We start from the raw sequence: 20968 nt of genomic DNA, 5'->3' as shown, positions 1-20968 counted from the left end.
AAAAAATGTGAATTAATTTGCACATATAACATTAAAATTTTGATTTTAATATTTTATACAAATTGTTAATTGTTATTCTGTACAAAAAATGGTGTTTTAATGTCTTTATTTCAAAGTTCTCGCATTTTTGCCTGAATCTCATCTTGGCGAATTGATATGTGGCGCTTGGGTTAAATTAAAACAAAGTGGAAGAGTTGGTTTTTTTTAAAGTTTGCTCAACCTAGAAGTATGTGATTACAATGAATTATTAAGTATGTGCATCCATAAAATTTGATAAGTCTTTAAACGTGATAAAAGTGTATCAAAATTTTTATGTTGCAAGCGGCTTAAATTGTAGACATTAAAAAATGGCTGATCCACTTAGTGCAGCAGCAGCTGAAAGAGAACTGTTCGGAGACGAAGATTTTGAAGACCTGTCTCCTTCGAGCGATCAATTAAATAGCATAAATTTAGGAAGTGACGATGGTATCCCATTGGTAGGCATGATTTTGTAAACTTTAGGCAATGAATCATTTCATAGATCTATTTCTAACAGCTCCGATATCACCTAACCTTCCAAGCACTGACAGCTTACGGCCTTTTCGTTTTATTGGTATTACAAGCCAGCCAGCAGGTTTGAATGGTAGCTCGAGAAAATGACAACGTGTTATTTTTTATCATTATCATTAAACATTATTCGCCAGGAATGAAAAATACATGGAAATGTTCAAATGATGCGAATCGTGTTTGGTTTTATTTTTGAGGGGTGGGGCACTCATACAATTTTTCTTTTTTTTTTTTTTTTGTAAACTTATGTACACAGCTAAGGTTTTACATATTTCATGTTCAGTAAATTTACCAATATATGTGTTGGTGTGCTTTGGAATTGATTAGCAAGACAACCATATCTTTGACACAATAGACTCTGGGATTCAATCAATAATTGAATGTAAATGAAACAAACCCCCTGATATATATGACTTTTTTTTAGATAATTTAAAGTCCATATTCATAGCAAGAAGTCAATATTAAATAACCAATCATTGCCCATCCAAGTGCTTGGGTTCTAAGTATTTGAACTGAAGAGATGATTAGTTGACTCCTGCATGGCTGCATAATCAAATTGCGTACATGTCTTTGCAAATCTAGTATCATTTCGGCAAGAGCATTTGACTTATCAACTGCATGCAAGATAGGAAGCTTAAAGGTAAAGCAGATTGTGAGAAAGTACCATTGATCAGGAGCATATCTTTTGTGTGATTTTAGCTTTATATGCACTTCATTTTATTTAAATATTGAATATTATAATATTGTAAAAAAAGAGAGCTAGAGAAAAACATAGATTTCTGGTCTTTGAGTTTTTATGCATAATGACACTACTACTGCACATTGCATTTTGTTGTTTCACCAGGATTCAGAAAATTCTACAACAGCAGACTTGTTAGAAGGCTCTGGAATTAGGAATTTGGAGTTGGAAGATGAACAGTTGGATAATGAAACAAAGGACTTGTTTATTGTTGTTGACAATCCAGAGAAGCATGTTACCACAATGGAGTCATATATTACGTTCAAGATCACTACAAAGGTACAGTAATGAAATGGTGATATATATTATATTAACAGACTATTGCCTGTCACTTTTCACCACAGGAAATAATGATGTCTCTGTGCTTATTTCTTTTTTTCTGAATGTCTACAGTAACAATTGAAATTGGTGGCAATTATTCCATTAATCTTTATCTTATACTGTGTCAAAACTGATAAAAAATATTTGGTGCTTTGTCATTGTTAAAATGGTTGTTCATCATTTTTAGACTGTTTTAAAGTCGCTGCGTCTGTTATTTTAAGCATTAACTGCCAGATTTGCTGGCTTTTTATCTTTTTTTTTTTTTAAATAAATTTTATTCAATCTTGTAGACCACAAGGTGTGACTTTGACAATCACGAGTACAGTGTGAGAAGACGCTACAATGATTTCCTTTGGTTACGACAACGTCTGGAAGAAACTCAGCCTTCACATCTTATACCGGTAATGCTGTCATTAAATTTCATTTAATGTGAATACAACTTTTCAAAGTCAAATATTTCGCTTTGAGATAAGTGACACTTACAATTATATATATTGGTGATTCATTATGTTGTAGTACAAAAGATAACTTCATTGCATATTTACAGTGCATTCTTTCTATCATTTGCACTAGCCAACATAATTTTACAAGTAATTATATAATCATTTTGTTTAATATTTTGTGTTTATGCAGCCATTACCAGAAAAACACAGTCTTCGCAGGCTGGACAGATTTAGCCCAGAATTTCTCAAAAACAGAGAGAAGGCCTTGCAGAAGTTCATGAGTCGACTAGAAGATCACCCAGTGCTGTCGTTTAATGAGCATCTCAAAGTTTTTTTGACTGCAAAACAGTTTGTAAGTACTATATTTTTTGTGTTTAACCCAATAATGCTGTGATTCTTTGATTAATTGTTGGGATTCAATGTTTTGCATATTAGCTGTATCATCGTATTACAGAGAGTAGTTTGCATTAAGTGGCTCAATATGCAACACTTGTTGATTCTCATCACAATAGGAATTTCATGCTCACAAAAAAAGTGTGGGATTCATGTTTATAAGTTTTTTTTTTAACAGGAATTCCAAGCATATAAAAAACAAGGTTCAGGATTTATCAGTCGAACTGCAGATTCCCTTCGTAATTTAAGTGCATCATATATGATGAAGAACCGCAGCCCGGAGTTTACTATGTTACAGGAATACATTCAGACATTTGGTGAGAAACTTGGCACCATGGACAGAATTCAGCAGAGATTAGTCAAAGAACAAATGGGTGAGTGAGGGTTAGGTGGGATCTCTAAACCAATAAGCTTGAGGTGACGATAATATTTATTTGCTTATAATGGGCACTGCATACATTGAGATTTTTTATCTGTGTTCTTATCTTACATCTTTTATGAATTGTTTTTTAACAGAATATGTCACCGAGCTGAATGAGATAGGTCCAGTATTCACACTTTGGTCTAATTCTGAGGATGAGCTCTCCACAGCACTGACAGCTGTGGCACATTCCATAGAGACCTGTTGTAATGCAGTACAGGAGTCAGTAAGTCTTCACCTTTTCATCTAGTTCTGCAGTATGTGAGTATGTTGTTGTGCACTTTTTCATTTAGATTTCTTGTAATGCAGTGTAGATATATGTCAATATTCATGGTCTTGTAGAGCTTGTTATCAGATTTATCACTTCAGGACTGTAGGTATTATTTAAACATTATATACAGGATTAACCTGTCTTTGGATCTGTAGGTAGATACTTCTATAAAGATAGGTTACCAGGTACATAAAAGGTTTCTAAATTTGATGCATTCCAGGGAACAACTAATCTTTTTTGAGTTGTGACAACATTTTTTGTCAGAAGTTGTTTGACAAAGCTCTCCACTGCAGTCTGTCTGGCTGTATGTCTGCATGTACAGCTTTTCTTTTTCATATTGCAATGCAGTATTGGTCTGTCATTTGTCATCGCTACTTTGAAATAATTTTATTTAAATTTTGTTTTCAATTTTTGATTGTCAAAATGTTTTGTATAAGGGGAGTTCCAGCTCTTATTTCCTTTTGGTTATATTGGAATGTGGGTGCTTTTTCAATTTGCAGGTTCTTACACATTTAGGACAAGGCCTGTCTCTAGAGCACGTGAGAATTTTCAATTACTGCATCACTTGTGTGGGAGGGGGGTGGGTGGATTGAAATAATTTGGACTGAAACACGTGTGTGTGTGTGTGTGTGTGTGTGTGTGTGTGTGTGTGTGTGTGTGTGTGTGATTGATGGGGTATGTACAACTGCATGTGATTAAAAAAACTTTTGCATTATGCCATTATCAGTATTTCTCCTGCTGATTTTGTACCCTTGTTTACAAGCCAGTGATTCACCTTGTTCCAGAAAATAAAAGATTTAACATTTGAAATATTCTTCACACCTAACCCTTAACATTCTCATCACGCTTCACTAAGTTTCTTTCAGACACTGAAATATTTACTTTTTGATTTAAGAAGTTTTAGATTATGAAGATTTAATAGTTAATAACAAAGATAATCTTTGCATATAAAAGTTGCATCTATGTTACAACTTATGTAGCAGAATACTTATGCTGATTAGTTACAGATGTAACAAAAAAAAAAAAAAAAACATAGCAGTGGCAGGAACGCAATGTAAAAACAACAAATATAAAATTCACAAAGCAAAATTCTGTATTGTGTGTTCCAGATCAGTGAAACTGAAGGAGAATTTGGCCAGTCTCTAAAGGAGTACATTCTGTATGTAGAGGCAGTGAAAGCAGTGTTAAGGAGACGGGATGCCATGCAGATGGAGTATGAACTAGCTGCAGAGGAACTACAGAAAAAAAAGGATGAAAAAGAAGCTGTGGGTATTAATGTTGTGCTGCACATTTATTGTTATTTCATTGCAGTTTGTTTGTTTATTATTTTTATTTATTTGTTTTTTATTTAATTGTTCATGTATTCATTATTTATTTATTTGTTTGTTTGTTATTTATTTGTTTGTTTGCATATTATGTTTTGTGGATATAAATAGCTACACATACATATATATTGACAACTCACTTTTTATGATGACCAGGTGTGAAGTGCTTTTAGTTTTGGTGTTTTAGTAAGAACAGTGTGACTGATCAGAAGTATGAGTAGGATTTGTTGAGTTGAAAAACTTATTGCCCATCTTAATGCTTTATTCATTGCATAGATAATGTGGGCATTATTTTATTTGACGAGGAGCATAAAGCAAGAATATAAATAAGTGAAAATTAAAATTAATACTTTGAATGACACTGTCACTATATGCCCCTGCACATTATAAACATTGTAGGAAGTTCTCAATCTTTGTTGTGTAGCAAAAAATACTATTTTCATCAGGGGGCTTTATCTGTGCACTGAAGTGGGTGAGGATTTACATGAATCATCATTTGATTCACTTACACTAATAAATGCACTTATTTGTTATTTTCTGTGAATGTGGGGAAAAAATCATTGATGCTTAACATTCATCTCTGTTTTTTTAATGCTGCAGAAAACTGACCTTTCTGAGGTATGTATATGCATGGCCCTTGGTAGTATTGGTGACAATTTATTTTGTAGGTTAAGATATCAGACCCATCTTTTTCCTTTGGCTCTCTTCTTGGGAAAGACCCCTCTGAAGTAAAACAAGGGAAAAAAGAGAAACTGGAACAGCAAATAGAGGAGGTACTTGGTCGTCTTAAATCATGATCTATTGATTTACATTGTTGATTGATTGGCCAGGATTTAAGGCGTTTTTGCAGTCATTTATTTTTCAATTGAGCACTCCAGATGAGTTGCACAAATTGCCAAATTTAAAAGGGGAATGGCACAATTACATTAATTTTACAGTGTTTTTCTGCATATCTTATTTCTGATTTTTCAGCCAAGTTTACACTTTTGCAGTATGGTTACTTTACAAGTTATTTGCACACCCTGCTTTGTGTGTGTGTAAATATTATTCTATACCTACTCCAAAAACTAGTTGGTAGATTTTCTAGTATTATTTATATAGACTACATACTTAAACATATCATCATAATGCACACTGTCAGCAGGTACAAATGCATTGCTTTTCTCCCAATCACAATTTCTGCATGGAATTCTACACTCATGCATTTAACTTTATATTAGCCTTTTTCATCTTTTCCGGAAATTGAAATTGCATTGTGGGTAAGGGAGCCCTGCTACGTCGAAACACTTACAGCGGTGCTAAAAACCATGGCTGGGTTTACGTGCTTTTTGTCCCGCTACTACAATAACAGTAAGCGAGATTGACACATGAGGTTTAACAAGTTCCCAACAAACCCGTTAGAATGAAAAATATGGTAAAAAGAAAGGAAAATATAGCAGGTTTGGATCAAAAGCAGGGCACCGCGTTTGCGCTGAACATTTCGAAGGCGGGAAGAAAAACTATAATATTAGGAGATCAACGGTGCTTTAATAAAAAACAGAAATGCTTAGTTAAACAACGGATATAACGAACTATCGGCAAATAGAACTCGGGGGGTAAAAAATGCGAGAAAAAAAACATTATAAAGATTTGAAGAAAAAATTGAAGAAAAGGCCGGGGCCTAAAAATTAAGAAAAGACTTCAAGCATGAGATTATGGAAAAAGAAAGTAAAAGCTGTGAAGTTTTACACGGGGATTCTACTTATAAAAAATTCAAGAACTTTCACGACTTTTTGTGTAACAACAAAGAGAAGGTTTGAAAAGTTTTGTATGTAATATCCTTTTTGTGTGTGTTTTATTGATAAGTGATCATTTTAAATGCTGTAGGCCCATAACAGGTTTTAGTCTCTAATAACCCTTAGCAGGATTTTTTTTTACGTGAGACGTTAATAAAATTTTTATTATTATGTATTCAGTCCTGTATACGTATTACTGATTTGTACAAACGGGGCTCATATTATCAAGATCAACAGAGACATACGAAGAAGAAAGTACATCGGCTCTTGTTGAACGCGTTATCGGCGAAATAAAAAGTTATTTATTTCTGAACTCAATGACAAGAGAATTGGAAAATACAAAAAATGCAGAAAAGCCTTTCTGTAAGCTACACGTACATAATACATGTATGGTAAAGACAAAATGGATAATAAACATAATCCAACAACGTATTTGTAAAGTAATACAAATATGCTTAGTATTAAAGTAGGCCTACGTATATTTAACTGTCTTAGATAGTTGAAAAGTATGAAATGCGTGGGAAACACATTATTTGAATGATTTAATTGTCTGTGATTGAAAACGATGAAAATACGCATGAAAACATTTAAAAATCAAATAATTTGGCCTCTTGCTATAATTTTGTTTTTGTTTCAGTTTGACAAAATTTTCATACTTGTCAGACCGAAAGGCTGACATTTTTTACCTGTCGTAAATTTTGTACATATACTAGAGTAAGACACGGTAAACTTTAATTATCGTCTGGGAAAGAGTCGAGAATTCCTGTCTCACCTATTTAACACTTAAAAGGTTTTAATTACAGAGGAAAGGTCGTAGTTGTGGCCGCCCGCCTTACCGAACAATTGAACAAGTAACACCTGATGCCTTATCAGGTACCAAACGATTTAATCAGTTCACCGACGAACGATCTGCGTGTCAGTTTTACCTGTATACACAGTAGCTACGAGTCAAACAATGCAGGAAATCTTTTCATTTTATCACTTTAAAAATCCCTTAAGATATCCTTCAAACAAGACATAAAAATCGTAATGAATTGACACTGCCATTACATGAGGTGATATCGCCACAGCTTGCATATATACATGTACAAAATTGTGAAGACGTAGGCCTGCGCACCTGTCCACACTCTTGAAAGCTTTACTGGCTGTTTTGATTTTATACATAAAAAAATAACGAGTCTCCTTCGCATATCTTTATTATCGGAAGCATTTAAAAGAACTCCGAAGCTTTAGTTCGTCATCACTATTGAAAGTACAGCCAAGGCTCGGACGCTGAGGTGAAGTCTAGTTGTAAAGCGCATCGTATTTAAACTGAGAAAGAAAATATTTAATTGCTTCATTCTCCGTCCAAATAGCTGTTTCTTGCCTACAGTTTACGCATTTCTGTGCTTCAGCCACCTTTTTAGTTTGACAGAAAGCAATGCACGCTTCATACGACCTTTTTATATGCGCACCTTGTACATCATCTACACCTAGCATTGCCATGCTGGAAACAGCAGAGGACCACTATGACCCCTGTGGCGCGCGGTTCCTGTCATGCGCACTTCGTATTTCCGCAAAAGATGAAAAAGGTTAATACTGACAGTGTGGTGAACAAAATAAAATGGTGAGCTTGTTGATAGGCCAGCAGATATGATATGATGCGAGAGCAAATGATTTTATTGTATTACCTTACATATGGGTGCCATGCTTGATATTGTTTTGACAACTGCAATTTTCAAGATTTCAATTTAACTTTGTTGTCATCTTGAGTATACATATTAACTAATAAACCACTTTTTTTACAAAAAGAAAAATCAAAGTTTATGGTTGTTAAAAATTTATTGAATAGCTTGCCAAAGAGGTGGAGCGACTGAATGACCGTACAGTGTGTGCAGACTCGGACCTGAAGGCAGACATGGAGAGGTGGCACAAGTTCAAGAGGAAAGATTTCAGAGACCTCTTTATCAAAATGGCTGACAAACAGATTAGTTTCTATGAAAAGGTGAACTACTAATTGTATTGCTAATTTGAGATGTTTCTTTAGATCTGGTACTTGTTGCATTCATATTTTATGGGAAAATAATGTGGGATTGTGATGGAATGGCTTTTGTGTTGTTTCTGTATTTGGGAAAAAACACCACTTTGACTTTCAGTTGTTCATTTTTAAATTTCAAACTATTTTTTCTCACATTTTTATGTACAGACACAGATGTGTCTGTACATATTGCCATCACCTGCGTCTGTCGTCGCCGTCGCCGATGCCGATGCCGGCGCCGTGCACTTTCCTTGTAAACACGATAAGTGGAGGGCAGTTTTACTTTTTGGCTTTATATTTACAGAGCTGATGAATATTCATAAAACGCAGGTCAAGTTCGAAAATCAGCATGATCGGGCCATTATTGTATAAGTTATGCTGTTTTTTCACTTTTCAGCATATATGCAACACTGTAAACACATTTTAAGGAATGTACTTTTGCATCAGAATTGACAGTAGCCATTTTGTGCATAGTTATTTCCTGTTTTTTGTCTGTACATTTGACAGCTTTGCTGCCTTGTTTATTTAGAAATTACCTATATCTCATTATGTAAACAAAGAAAAGTGTGAATGGCATTAGTTACATGCATGGACAGGAAAGCAGATGATTAAAAGCATAAAGAAATGATATTATTCTTTTTACAGTCATTAAAAGCATGGGAAGATGCCATTCCACTGATACAGAACACAGAGCAAGAGACCAAGAAAGAGGAAGACTAGACATCAGGACCAAATTAACTTGTACTTGTTGTGTGATGTTAACTTGTTCTCGATTGATGTTTCATTAATAGCAAATGTTGCCATGACACTACCATAACCCTTGAAAACTAGAAAAGCGTTCTTGAAATGCATATATTGTATTTCACTAAATTCTGTTAACTGGAGAAAAGTGGAGACACACTTATGAAAACTAGTGAAAACTTCTGAAAACTAATTAAAACATAAAACAATGTGGACGGGGGAGACCATGTTGCTGAACTGAATGAAATGTCAGGGCGGAGTTCAAATATATACCTGTAAGGCAAGTCATATGACACATGACCACATCTCTACACACATTGTCAATACTCTGACCTACTCTGACATATAGCACATGTTGCAGTTACATCAAAGTTGGAGCAGTAGGAGCAAATGGCATTTTTCACCTGTTGCTGTGATGGTCAAAATGTGAAATGTGAAAATGTGAAAATGTATTTTTTGGTGTGTGAAATGGGGAATCTGCTCATTTTCTTGATTTGCATGGTTTCAAAATATAGAAAGTATCAGCAACAGTGATAATTTGTTGCTATGTCAACAATAGTGCATTAGAAAAATGCATGAAAGATCAGTGCTTTTGAATTTTACAGTTGACTGTGTGTCATGAAATAAGGGGCTTATCAAAAGGCAGTGGGTCTACCGAACAGTGGTACTTTTATGCCAAACGAGTTCAGTACATGCACTTTATAGAAAAAGTGGTTTCAAGAATTCAGATATGTAGCAATGGTTAAATGTTGCTCTCTCTTTGTCACTATGGTTACATTGTTTAATTTTTCTTTAACTGGACTTCACTTTTCAAGTATTTGCTTGATAAGCCTTGCATTAACCTTGTTTTATCTTTTATTCAATCACCAAATTTGGGCCTCATCAGATTATGCATGTGCTGGAATTTGCATGCGATTCAAATGACAGTAATTTCTTCAAGACCTTTGGGAATAACTCTTGTTTTTGCCTGCTGGAATAAAAAGAAATTTATAAGCCCGTTTTGTTATTATAATAATGCCTTGTAATTTTTATATTTGATGTAAAATAAATTGGGCTGGACAAGATATCTAAAATGTATGTATTATTGAAACCCTAAGCAGATATATATTAAGATGTTTTATAAGACAGGGTAATTATATGATCTCATATCATGGTGCAGGCTTGACAAAAAATTATCCTTAGATTTTTAATGTGCAATTTGTGAAAACTCGTTAATTTGTTTTTGTATTTTGAATGTAAATAATGTGAAATTCTATTGAACAATGTATATAATAAAATAAAGTGTATGGAGGTCATTGTGGTGACTGAAATGTAAAATAATTTTGAACTTGAGTTGAAGACAGTATCCAGATCTAAAAATATTTTGGTGTTTGTGTTATGTGACCACTCTTAAAAACGAGAATTGAATCTTGTTGGTCTCAACTATTAAGTCTTGTAGTTAACTTTTCAGGCTACATGTAATACGCAATTAAACATTTCATCAGTTACAGAGGTTTATCATGAACTACGTGTGTGCTAATTTCAGATTCACTGTTTGCTCATTAACTGCACAGTTTCTGAGAAATCTCTGATGGTGGTCTTCAATAGAAAAGTGTCCGCAAATGATAATTTGCATCTATTACTGTTATGTTTAATTATGTGTTAAAATTTTTGTGTGTTTGATGGGGAATTATGATAATGACATTATAAAATTTCATGAAGGTCATTCTGGTGTCAGTAATATTAAAGAATTTTGAATGTGAATAAAAGGCTATAACTAAATCTATAACTATTTCTAAAAACAACGCTTTTATCTTGTATGACGACTCTTTAAAACAGGCGTCCTATCATCTGTCACTTCTATCAAGGAGTTACAACAGTTGTAACTCCTTGCTTCTATATATTATGTTGTTAACCAATACTGATAATAAAGTCAACTTTTTGGGTCCATACACAATGAAATGTTTAACTTGTAGGTGCAGTTACAGAGGAAACTAGCATCTCCTGAATGTACCCAGCTGAACCAGTGATATATATATATATATATATGTCTTTGCTCATTTTTGAGTAATTGATTGTTCATTAACTGCAGTTTCTGCAAAATATGTGATGGTCTTTTATAGAAAATTAGCTGCAAATGATAATTTGCACCTATTGCTGTAATGTTTATATAATAATGTGTCACTCATGCAGCGAGTGCAGACCTGATTTTTTTCACGTATTTTGAGGACATTTGTCTGACAGCAGCCAATGCCCCAAAACATGGAAAAAAGAAAAGACAATCACTTTTGTAAAAGTAATCAGTTCATGTTGATTTTCAAAAATAACCTTTTTAAACAAACAATGCTACTCTTTAAGGTTAGAGTAAAACAAAAATATGGTTTACTTTAGGACAGCAAGTGTGACAACATGGAGGCCCTGTGGTAAGAATATACATACACACAGTCTGTATGTTAAAAAAATGTTTATGATGGTCAGTCTCATGACTGAAGGGCTAAATGATTTGGCATGTGAATTAAATTACTCTTAGTACTAAATTACTAGCCAAACTATTTATGACTGAAGTAAACTCTTCAGGCGAATGGACATGGAACTGAACATGCTGCAATATTGTAAATCTCCCTGGTAGCAGTGTTGCACATTTCTTGATGCCACTTAGCTCACAGTTAAATTAATTATTTTTTTAGCATCTCTTTTAACAACTAAAAAGGATAATCTGTTTGCCTCAATTTTTGCTGGAAATGGACCTAATGGATATTTTTTCAATTAATTTTTAGAAGTCCTGTTCTGGGTGACATGTTTCCCTGCATTGCCAAGTACTGCAATGTTACAATTAGGAGGCCTGAAAAACAGCAGTCCTGTATTCCTTCAAACTAGCAAGACTTACCTATGATGCTTTTATGTAGACAACTGGTGTATATATGTATGGATCATAATTCATGGTTGAAAAAAAAAACCTTCAGAATGTTTAACCTAAACTAGCCAAACTCAATTGAAAATGATGTTTCAAGGGATAAAGCATTACGTTGAAGCTGCATCTTCTTCAAATTTCTGGTTGTTATCTTGACCTATCCATCCCTCCAGTTTGTAAAAGTCCAAATGGGGTAGTAATGTGAGATTCATTACTGCTGCGAATGCACAGAAATAAAACGGGAATTCTCTGTTCAAATACATTTTTTTCTTTGAGAAATCTGAGGTGATGCTCTTTGGTATATTTTCAAGTTATTTGAAACTATATTGTGAAATTTAGTCAGGTTTAGTGCCAAAATTTTGACTTCATATGTAACTTCAAAGCTCTCGAGTAGAGCTAGGAGGCCAATTTCTGAGCAGTCAACTGAATAAACAGGAAGAGGCTTCTTTCAGTATTATGGACATGTACATTTGTATTAGCAAATTGCTACATTTTCTGAAGAAGGTAGATGTTATGGTATAATTTTTTTGTCACTTTTATTTGGTGCTTACTCAGGATTAGCACTTGAGTGTACAGATTGGTATTGAAGGTAGACTGCAGCACTGAGTATTTTGTCAGCTTCAGCTGACTTGTTCCACCTTGGTATGAAGTAAAAACTTAAAAATTTGATTTGATTAAATTTTAATAAACTTAATATCAACACTGTCATATGAAAAACTAACATCTACCCCAACACTTTCTTTATCCTTAAGTCAATTGTTATATTTCCACTTACAATAGCTGATTGTGATTGTTGTTGCTAGTTTTATATCCTCCGAACTACACTGCTTGAAAATGTTAAATCTACATCTATAACAAATACAAAACTTGTAATTACTGCTGGAACTTTTAAAACTAGATTTGGAAAAGGAACAAAATTAAGCCTAATTAAAATAATAGTGTAGGAAACATAAATGAAAAAATAAGACATAACTTTCTGATATGCAGAAGGCTAAATTCACACTTTTTCTCAAAAAAAGTTTTTTTTTATCCTTTTGGTTACATCACTGGTGTTTTCTGAGGACAATTCTGAAATAAACTGCTCATGCCCTGTAGCAACACATACAAGATGTATTTGAGACAATCTGAAAAAAATTGCTGTTCATATATGACCAGCTATATCCTCAAATTATTTTATCAGAATCAGGAACTGTTCTAACTGCAGAAATGAATGATTTCAAAGTTAATAATTCAAGATCTGATTATTTCATGAAATTGAATCTGCAAAAGTGACTAAGTAGTATTTATAAATCTAGTCCAGCTGTGATAGGAATAAGGTTCATGCAATATATCAATGTTCCAACAAGCTGAACTTTTGGCATAAATTGTTAACTTGTCTTAACACCAGTGGTCAGTGTTTCTGTTCAAATACAGTGTCTGTATATAACCAGTGGTAGTCAAAACAAAAAAAAGAAAAGAGTGCAAACAGATCAAACTGTTCAAGGACGAGTTCCTAAAAGAATTGCAACATAGTTCTGTGGGTCCAACAGCATCTTCAAAGATTGACCTGAATAAGGAATTATACATATATAAATACAAAAAAGAGGGAGAGAGAGAGCAGAAAGACTCTCATTAAAGTGACATTAAAGACACTCATTAAAGTGTGACATTAAAAGCAGATCTTCACATATCCTATTATAACCACATTTAAATCACTCTTACTGTAGTATTGTGGCTTAATACAACATCTTTAGTCAATACCTTTGAAGACTGCCTCATTTGTCATGACATGGACACTCCTACTGTAGCACTGTGGCACCAAGAATTGTCTCTGGATCCTCATACTCGACTCGTGGCCTGGGTTCCAAGCTCTCCTAAAAATCACCATACAATCTTAAACCACTGTCTGCCATAAAAATTACAATTTGAATAGATGCACTGCTAGTAAAAAGTTATTTTTTTAACTTATTTTTGGGGAACTTGTTTACAAACTCTTTAATTTTCTTCATGGCTTGTGATGACTTGGATATCTTAGTGAGAAGAAAGAAACAAAGGGCAATATGGATTAAAACAGGCTACTTTACCTGTACAGCTGTGTTTGGTCTATATCCTCTAAGTCATCAATACACACAGTGTTGTAGGAACCTGAGATAATCAACATTTGATAATGATGAAATGTGAGCTAATACAGCGCATACATGTATATAAATTTTACTTGAATTTAACTTTTTCTCTCCTCCTTCATCAAGACAAGCAGGATATAATCTCTTTTAAATAATACAAACAGGATTTAAATTAATATCACACATCTTCACTTTCATCAGGGCACTCATACCTGTTTGCAAATTCCATACAAACTTGAAGCCCGTCTGATAAAGCCTTGGAATGTATTTTCTACAAAAGAAATGTGTACAAAAAAATGGTTAAACCACTCAAAACCTTAGACTTGTCAACTTTAACGACAACTTAAATAGTGTTTGAATTAACACTGCTTGAAGAGACAATAATTAAATAAACTAAATAATGATAGATCCTTTACTTTCACTTGCATAAATATGCGTTCCATTCCCTTCAAATCAACATGTAATATAAGCCATGTTATATCTTACCCCATTTGCCTTGAGGAACTAGTGGATTTTGGAGTCCTTGCTTGAATCAGAGCTAGCACCATCACAACTACACTGCATGTGGTAGGACAAACCTGGGACCAAATAGACAACTTAAATGACCCCATTTATACAAGACATTAAACCTTTTACAACTAGATGTTTCCTTATTTCTTAATGTGACAGATTTAACTTAGTATAGTGTCACATAGAATACTCTGTATATACCTCCAATATTTGCATATCATAATCTGTGAAGGCAATATATCTCTGGCCCCACTCAGCATGGTGTTTGATGGTGTCTGCTATGTAATGCTCCACATCTAAACTCAACTGCTTTACTATAAGACCAGGCTAAAAAAGGAAGATATGTTTAAATGAAAGTGGATTGTAATGTAAAGTAATGAATGTTCCGGGTCTATCAGTTTCAGTTTTTTTTTCATACTGTAATTTTTTTTTATCTCTTAATCTAGTCTCCCTTAAATCCAAGCCATAAATTTATATCCAATCATGTTTCACTTACAATGTAAGTACACCTGTCAGCAGGCATAATGCTCTTACCTTGTACTCCTCATTCTTATTGTTGATCATCTTCATATGTTGGTAACCTCCCCCATGGACTTCCAGTGGAAGCATGTTGTTATATACAGATTCATCTGTAATGTATGATTATAATATTTAAAATAAATACAAACTTGATGAGGATTTTATTTACATATAATATTATATAATATGCATATGACTTACTTTTACATAAATACAAGTACTTGCTATCCTTTTGAACTGCTACACATATATTAAGACTTTCCCAATATTCCTTATACATACACCACCATATGAGCCTCATTTAACTGCTAAAGCTCACCTTCAGCTTCTTGGCCTTCCCCTCTTTCCATACTTTCCACATACCTACGTATTGAGTAGGTAAAGCACTGACTGTCATTCTGTAACACTATAGGACCAGGACTACTGGCTACAGAACTGGTTTCACTGCTGTACCCTACCCCAGGGGAGGCAGGGATGCTTCTTTCAGCACCATAATAATGACTAGGTGGGTTATCACAGAGAAGCCTTGAGGGAAGAGCCCTCCCTGGACTTCCAACCATGCGAATAGGAGGGCTTGGAAGCTCAGATGTGCCTGAGATTTGAGCAGACTGAAACTGGATATTGCTCTCTGGTTGAAGCCCATCCTCCATGGGATCATCTCTCTCAGGGGAGAAATAGCTAGGTTCAGCAACCACACGGTGAGGCCTCCTCTGTTCTTCTACACCAACATCTGGCTGGAATACATACAAATCACTGTCATCTTTGGCACTCCCACACAGAACAGCACTAGTGTTAGTTGCTGGACAAGAACACGTTGTGAAGTTTCCATCATTTTCCTTGTCTGGGTGGTAAGACAGGCACTCTGCATTGTGTCCCCCGTTTCCACCACATGGAGAATGTGACATAACATATCTTCCCTGAGATTTTGGAGACACTGGTGAAATTGGACTCATGAGCAACTTCCCTGGGCTCTGTGGCACCTGGCTGGACCCAGCCCTAGGGGAATTTGGATTACTCCAATTGTGACTGTTCTGTGCTGGACTGAGTGGAATTTTCAACTGTCTGACACATTTTCTCTGCACATTCATGCGCATGTCTGTTGAGCAGTCTATATACATCCCAACTGGACTTTGAACCTGAGCATCAAAATATACTGCATCAGTATCTGGTCTTTCTGAGTCGGAAGAGATCTGAGTGCCAAACATGGGCTCATCCTGATCAGAAGTGGCACCTAGTGGCTTTGGAGAAAACAAAGTCTGAATTGACCTCTGCTGTTGGTTTGTCAATTCTGTACTCAATGCAATGAGAGAATCTCCAGTATTGAGTATTACCACACCGTCTATCTTTAACACAGTCTTTGGTGCAAAGGCAGGATATGGAGGTGCAAGTTCGTACTTGGTGTGAACAGCAAATCCATGCACCAGACATCTCTTGGGTATTCCTCTTTCGTCTTCCAGAGATTCACCTGTAGGAAGGACAGAGTGTACTATATATACATTCACACGCAAAAAATTACAGAGTTCTTTTCAACTTGCTTCAGTATTTTCATTTAATTTGCTCTGGTATTTTTTCCCAAATTTAAATAAAGGAGCTTGGCATGGATCAGAAAAACAAATATTTAAAATTTGTTTCAGGTATTAAAGAATGCTTTTTATCTTAAAATTGCTCCATCAGAGTGTGATGCAACTTACTCATGTTCTCCATCAGCTGCAAACACTGTTGACAAGGCACTGAAGGTGGTGCTGCAGTGATTGTAATATAACACTGCCTTTTTTCTTCATCATCATCGGGTACACTATAGGCCCAACCAAATAATGAGAAAGTGAATTTTTAATCAATTACTTTTTTTCTCATTTATTTTGAAAATTTAATGTCATACCACATTGGAAGCCAAGTTTATTTTAAATAATTGTAAGCTCTAAATACATTTGCAGCCATATGAAATGATATATTTAAAAGTTGATGGAAGAACTGACCAGTATCCATAGACCAGTATCTTCCTGGAATCTGTGGACCACTGACATACTGCTATGTACAAGTCTTGCTGAATTTCTTCTTCACCAAACAGTCTAACTTCAGACACCTAAGACAAGATATATGAGTAACACAAATATTTGTTTATTTGAGGTAAAATGGCAGAGAAAGAAGTCACATGAAAACAAAGAGAAAAAACTTACCAGTAAAATATTTATGAACAGAAAAAATTTTACTGAAAACACTTTAAATAAATGATTATATTAATAAGAATTTTTATCCAAACATTATTTTATTAGCTGTTCTGTACATTAAGTAGAACTATATTTTACAAAAAAGAGAAAATCAACACCAAATCCACAAACCTTGGTCATTGGTTTGTGTGGCAGAAAGAGCCACCACTGTAGCCTGTAAACATATATTGGATATGCCGAATGCTCATCAGCCTCTACTGTTACTGTATAAGATAAAACATACTGCCCATCTTTGGTAAAGCCCAGGAACACATGGCTAGGAAAAATATAACATATATAACATATAGTTTACTATAAATATATAGTTTACCTTCCCTGAGCTTCAGAGATAACTTGACACTAACCTCTTCACAATAGCCTATCTTTATCGTGTCAAGTTACCTCTGACCACATTCGATTGCCCCCGCCGCCCGCCAATCAAATTTAAAGCCCGCACTCAATGACCCATTGAACGATCTAGCCAATGAACGCGAACGAGTCAAAGCACGCTTTGTTCAAATCCGGACCAATCAGAGATAAGGCTCAATATCAGGGACTTGCCGTAACCTGTGGGCAGCACGCAAAATACATCATCCCTCAGTAGATAATGATGCAGGGCCTCAAACTGCTCTGGTTTCAATTCCGATATACTCATATTTTGCAAAGAATCAAGAGATAACTTAACTCATTATTTTACGTAGTCACTCGTAGAAGACGCCATGCTTTCTTTGTGTACGGTTATGCACTCGGCACTACTCGGATGTCTCTGCACTCGACAATAACTTTTTTGTTAGTATGGAGCTTGCGGAATCAGCCGAGGATTACCGATTGACGGTCAACCAATCAGCGTTTTCACCAAACTTTGGTGAAAAATTTTGAAACTTGGATTCGATTGGCTTATATAAACTAGGTCAAACTATTTTCGTCAGAGGTAACTTGACAGGATGAAGATAGGCTATTGTGAAGAGGTTAGTGTCAAGTTATCTCTGAAGCTCAGGGTGAGTTTACCTGGTATAAACAAGCAACCACGCTGAATTACTTTAAGCATAAGTTACTATGTATTAATCTTTTTATATTGATCTTTTTTGGTGAGCAATATTAAGATAAGATACAATGAAATATTTGTGTACATTTATAACTTTTTCTGTTCAAATATTACTCCTTACCCATCCTGTAATACTGTACGGTCTACTAGTGTAGATAACTGAAAACCTAAACGTCCTGGAATCTTATTGAAGATTTTCATGGGATAGCTACGATGGTGCTTGTGTAAACTGCCATACATCTAAAATATAAATTGACTTAAAGTTTGCTTTGAAATCATACTTCAAAATAGTTATGATCAAGTCTTCAAGGGTTGCCACTGTAATATTTTTTCCATTTTACCACTGTAATATTAATTTCCATTAGATGAACAAATGTCACAAATTTTGAAGGAAAGCATTCTGTCTACTGTCAAGACAAATCCAAAAGTGGAAATTAGTAACAAGAGCATCACACTACATTTTCCTGGGTATATTTGATGATATTTAACATTAGGCAGGCAGATTAAAAAAATATCTACATTCATAGGGACCTTTCACAAGGAATTTTGTCAACCTAGCTGATGTGCATGCAGTAACTCCATGGGGACTCTTGGTGAATGTAATCGGATAAACAGGCCTCTTGTTTCCAACATACTAATGATCATCTTCCTAGCTCATATAATCACTTCCTCTTGTTTCCAACGTGCTTGTATAAAAATTTTTCTATACTCTACTCAATGCCAGGAAAGGTGTGTTAGTCTCTAAATATGATTGCATTCAGCAAGTCCTGTGGAGTTAGTGCACATGAGCTAGGTCAGCAAAAATTCATTGTGAAAAATCCCATAGACAACAAGTTACATGCTAACATTAAAGTCCAGAGGCTAATCTTCATCATTTTCTTATAATAAGTTGAATTAAATTTGCTTGTACAATGTACATACATCAAGTTATACTGGGGCCCATTTCACGAAGCAGTAGTTAGTTAGAATAAGTAACTACTGAACTATCTCGCTAACTAGGAAACTTTATGGGTGTTTCACGAAGCAGTCATTAACTCCTCGCCAAGTTCAGTCGTAAAGTTCGGTCTTTATTTCTCTTGTTACTCACTGTAGTCTCGAAACAGCTTATCGGAAATGGAACTCTTGCGTAAAAGTGTTGCCAAAACACTAACTCTCCAATATTTGGCGGCTGGAAATGCATAAGAACATCTGCTTTGAGGCCATCGTAAAGGATCTCCACCACCTTTTTGCCGCTCTTTTTGTCACAGCTAGGCGCAACCTCTCGTAAATTGCATCATTGTGTGTATATTCTAAAAGATTCTGCCTTTCATGAAAACATTGTAGTCTACGTTGCCGTCTGGCGGTACAGATAACAAGAAAAGTCGTCGCCATATTGGATACAAAGACAACAGTATCTAAGCAACCTTTCTATTTCATTCATTATGCATGCGTACGATGAAACTCTAGAGTTAGCGACTGGTCTGACCAGTCCTTAAATATCCAAGGTAACAACAACACAATAAAGAGCGAGCGAACTAGCGATAGCTTCGTGAAATGGCACTCATAACTAGCGAGAGGCTAACTACCGATCGCTAACTAACTACTGCTTCGTGAAACGGCCCCCTGGATATGTGGATGGTATTATCTTGTTGTGCAACATTATTTTGGCTTTTGGTTTTGTCTGATTACATTATTATTAAATATTTGAATATCTTAAACAGTTTTATTAAGCACATGTTAAACATAAGACATTGTATAAGTGACTATGGCACGCAGCCTACCACATAAATTCCACAACATTTAGAAGAACGCTAAGTGGACAGTGCAGTGTAGTAATCCGCACGCGGTTTTCACATTGGATATTAACCTTGGTTGGCAATACGAGTTCGTTATACATACCTCGCGGTTAAAAATCTTTGGAAGGACATTATACTGCCTTTTGTGCTTATTCATTTGGTCCTCTTTTTCTTTGGCAGAACTTGAAAGTTTTGAACCTCGCGGCCTGCTTCCACAGCTAGCCATAATTCCATTTTAAGCTATTATAATTTCTTCGTATATTTTCGAATTACATAAACATACATTTTATTTCAATTATTTCTAATGAATATTAGTTTTAATGTAATAAAGTAAAAATGCTGTTTTTTGTTCAGAAAATATCAAAAGGAAACACTATAAGATATCAATTTCCATGATCCGAAACTATTTAACTGATGTTCAAAAGCTCTGCAATTGAGAGAAGTGGGGAAAAGCCCTGTCTGTAACTGCTTCTACATGTACATTCACACCTGTCAGAGTGGCCGTGCCGGTGTGACAGGAATTGAAATCCTAGGAATGGAAGTCCGGGCTCCCATATGACAGGGGGTGGGAACGCGCTACTTATATGATTATGACGAGCCTAACCGTAAGCACCGGATATTAGTTTGTGACCTTGAGGGGCAATTAGGCTTCGTCTTTGCGGCACGCGCGAACAGTAGTCGATCTACCACACCTGGGTCTTTTGTTTTTGACAACTGTTCACTCGTCAACGAGGTGCTTGTTCTAGCCTACAGACTGATATCTACTAGTACTACCAGTGGCTTCATTAGTAACGTTCCCACAATACATAGTTTTCTGTCTGTGCGTACATACCCTGAATTCGGTTAGCCTCACTGACGAGAACAATGGACGTTTCTTACCCCTCTCTAGGATTACCCCTGCATATGATAAGTACAGGTTAGGGTTAGT

General features: G+C 35.2%; 2 protein-coding genes across 8 annotated transcripts; one reads left to right on the top strand and one right to left on the bottom strand.

The window, feature by feature from the left end:
- Positions 1–302: 302 nt before the first annotated feature.
- On the top strand, positions 303–10760 carry LOC106175514 (sorting nexin-30). Of its 6 annotated transcripts, none has more exons than XM_013557564.2 (11): positions 303–476; positions 1391–1564; positions 1897–2007; positions 2240–2401; positions 2621–2816; positions 2959–3089; positions 3635–3673; positions 4244–4399; positions 5128–5232; positions 8066–8218; positions 8897–10760. In XM_013557564.2, the coding sequence occupies exons 1-11, from the start codon at positions 348–350 to the stop codon at positions 8969–8971; spliced, it is 1431 nt and encodes a 476-aa protein (XP_013413018.2). In that variant the 5' UTR covers positions 303–347; the 3' UTR covers positions 8972–10760. The 6 variants fall into 6 exon arrangements, with proteins under 6 accessions (XP_013413018.2, XP_013413035.2, XP_013413026.2 ...); XM_013557581.2 differs by lacking the exon at positions 5128–5232 and adding an exon at positions 5060–5077; XM_013557572.2 differs by lacking the exon at positions 3635–3673.
- Positions 10761–12546: 1786 nt separating this feature from the next.
- LOC106175426 (DDB1- and CUL4-associated factor 15) lies at positions 12547–20304 on the bottom strand. Of its 2 annotated transcripts, XM_013557421.2 has the most exons (13): positions 20144–20304; positions 18387–18505; positions 17353–17497; positions 16990–17096; positions 16705–16808; positions 15333–16478; positions 15029–15123; positions 14696–14821; positions 14471–14562; positions 14197–14255; positions 13946–14006; positions 13623–13735; positions 12547–13428 (listed from the first exon to the last, which is right to left on the bottom strand). In XM_013557421.2, exons 1-13 carry the CDS (start codon positions 20264–20266, stop codon positions 13361–13363), a joined length of 2358 nt encoding a protein of 785 aa, XP_013412875.2. In that variant the 5' UTR covers positions 20267–20304; the 3' UTR covers positions 12547–13360. The 2 variants fall into 2 exon arrangements, with proteins under 2 accessions (XP_013412875.2, XP_013412885.2); XM_013557431.2 differs by lacking the exon at positions 18387–18505 and having other exon boundaries at positions 20144–20292.
- Positions 20305–20968: the final 664 nt, after the last annotated feature.

The sequence above is a fragment of the Lingula anatina genome, chromosome 1, assembly GCF_051362555.1.
Source record: "Lingula anatina isolate TDL-2025a chromosome 1, LinAna3.0, whole genome shotgun sequence".
NCBI lineage: Eukaryota > Metazoa > Brachiopoda > Lingulata > Lingulida > Lingulidae > Lingula > Lingula anatina.
The sequence above is the reverse complement of the archived record's forward strand: the minus strand, read 5'-3'. Positions and strand labels throughout refer to the sequence as shown.

Coding starts and splice junctions, on each gene's coding strand:
- LOC106175426 (XM_013557421.2), bottom strand. CDS start 20,266: ATGGCTAGCTGTGGAAGCAGGCCGCGAGGTTCAAAACTTTCAAGTTCT. Junction 14,822..15,028: donor ATAAGAATGAGGAGTACAAG/GTAAGAGCATTA, acceptor TTCCTTTTTTAG/CCTGGTCTTATAGTAAAGCA. Junction 14,007..14,196: donor TGTATGGAATTTGCAAACAG/GTATGAGTGCCC, acceptor TGATTATCTCAG/GTTCCTACAACACTGTGTGT.
- LOC106175514 (XM_013557564.2), top strand. CDS start 348: ATGGCTGATCCACTTAGTGCAGCAGCAGCTGAAAGAGAACTGTTCGGA. Junction 477..1,390: donor GTGACGATGGTATCCCATTG/GTAGGCATGATT, acceptor TTGTTTCACCAG/GATTCAGAAAATTCTACAAC. Junction 4,400..5,127: donor AAAAGGATGAAAAAGAAGCT/GTGGGTATTAAT, acceptor TTTATTTTGTAG/GTTAAGATATCAGACCCATC.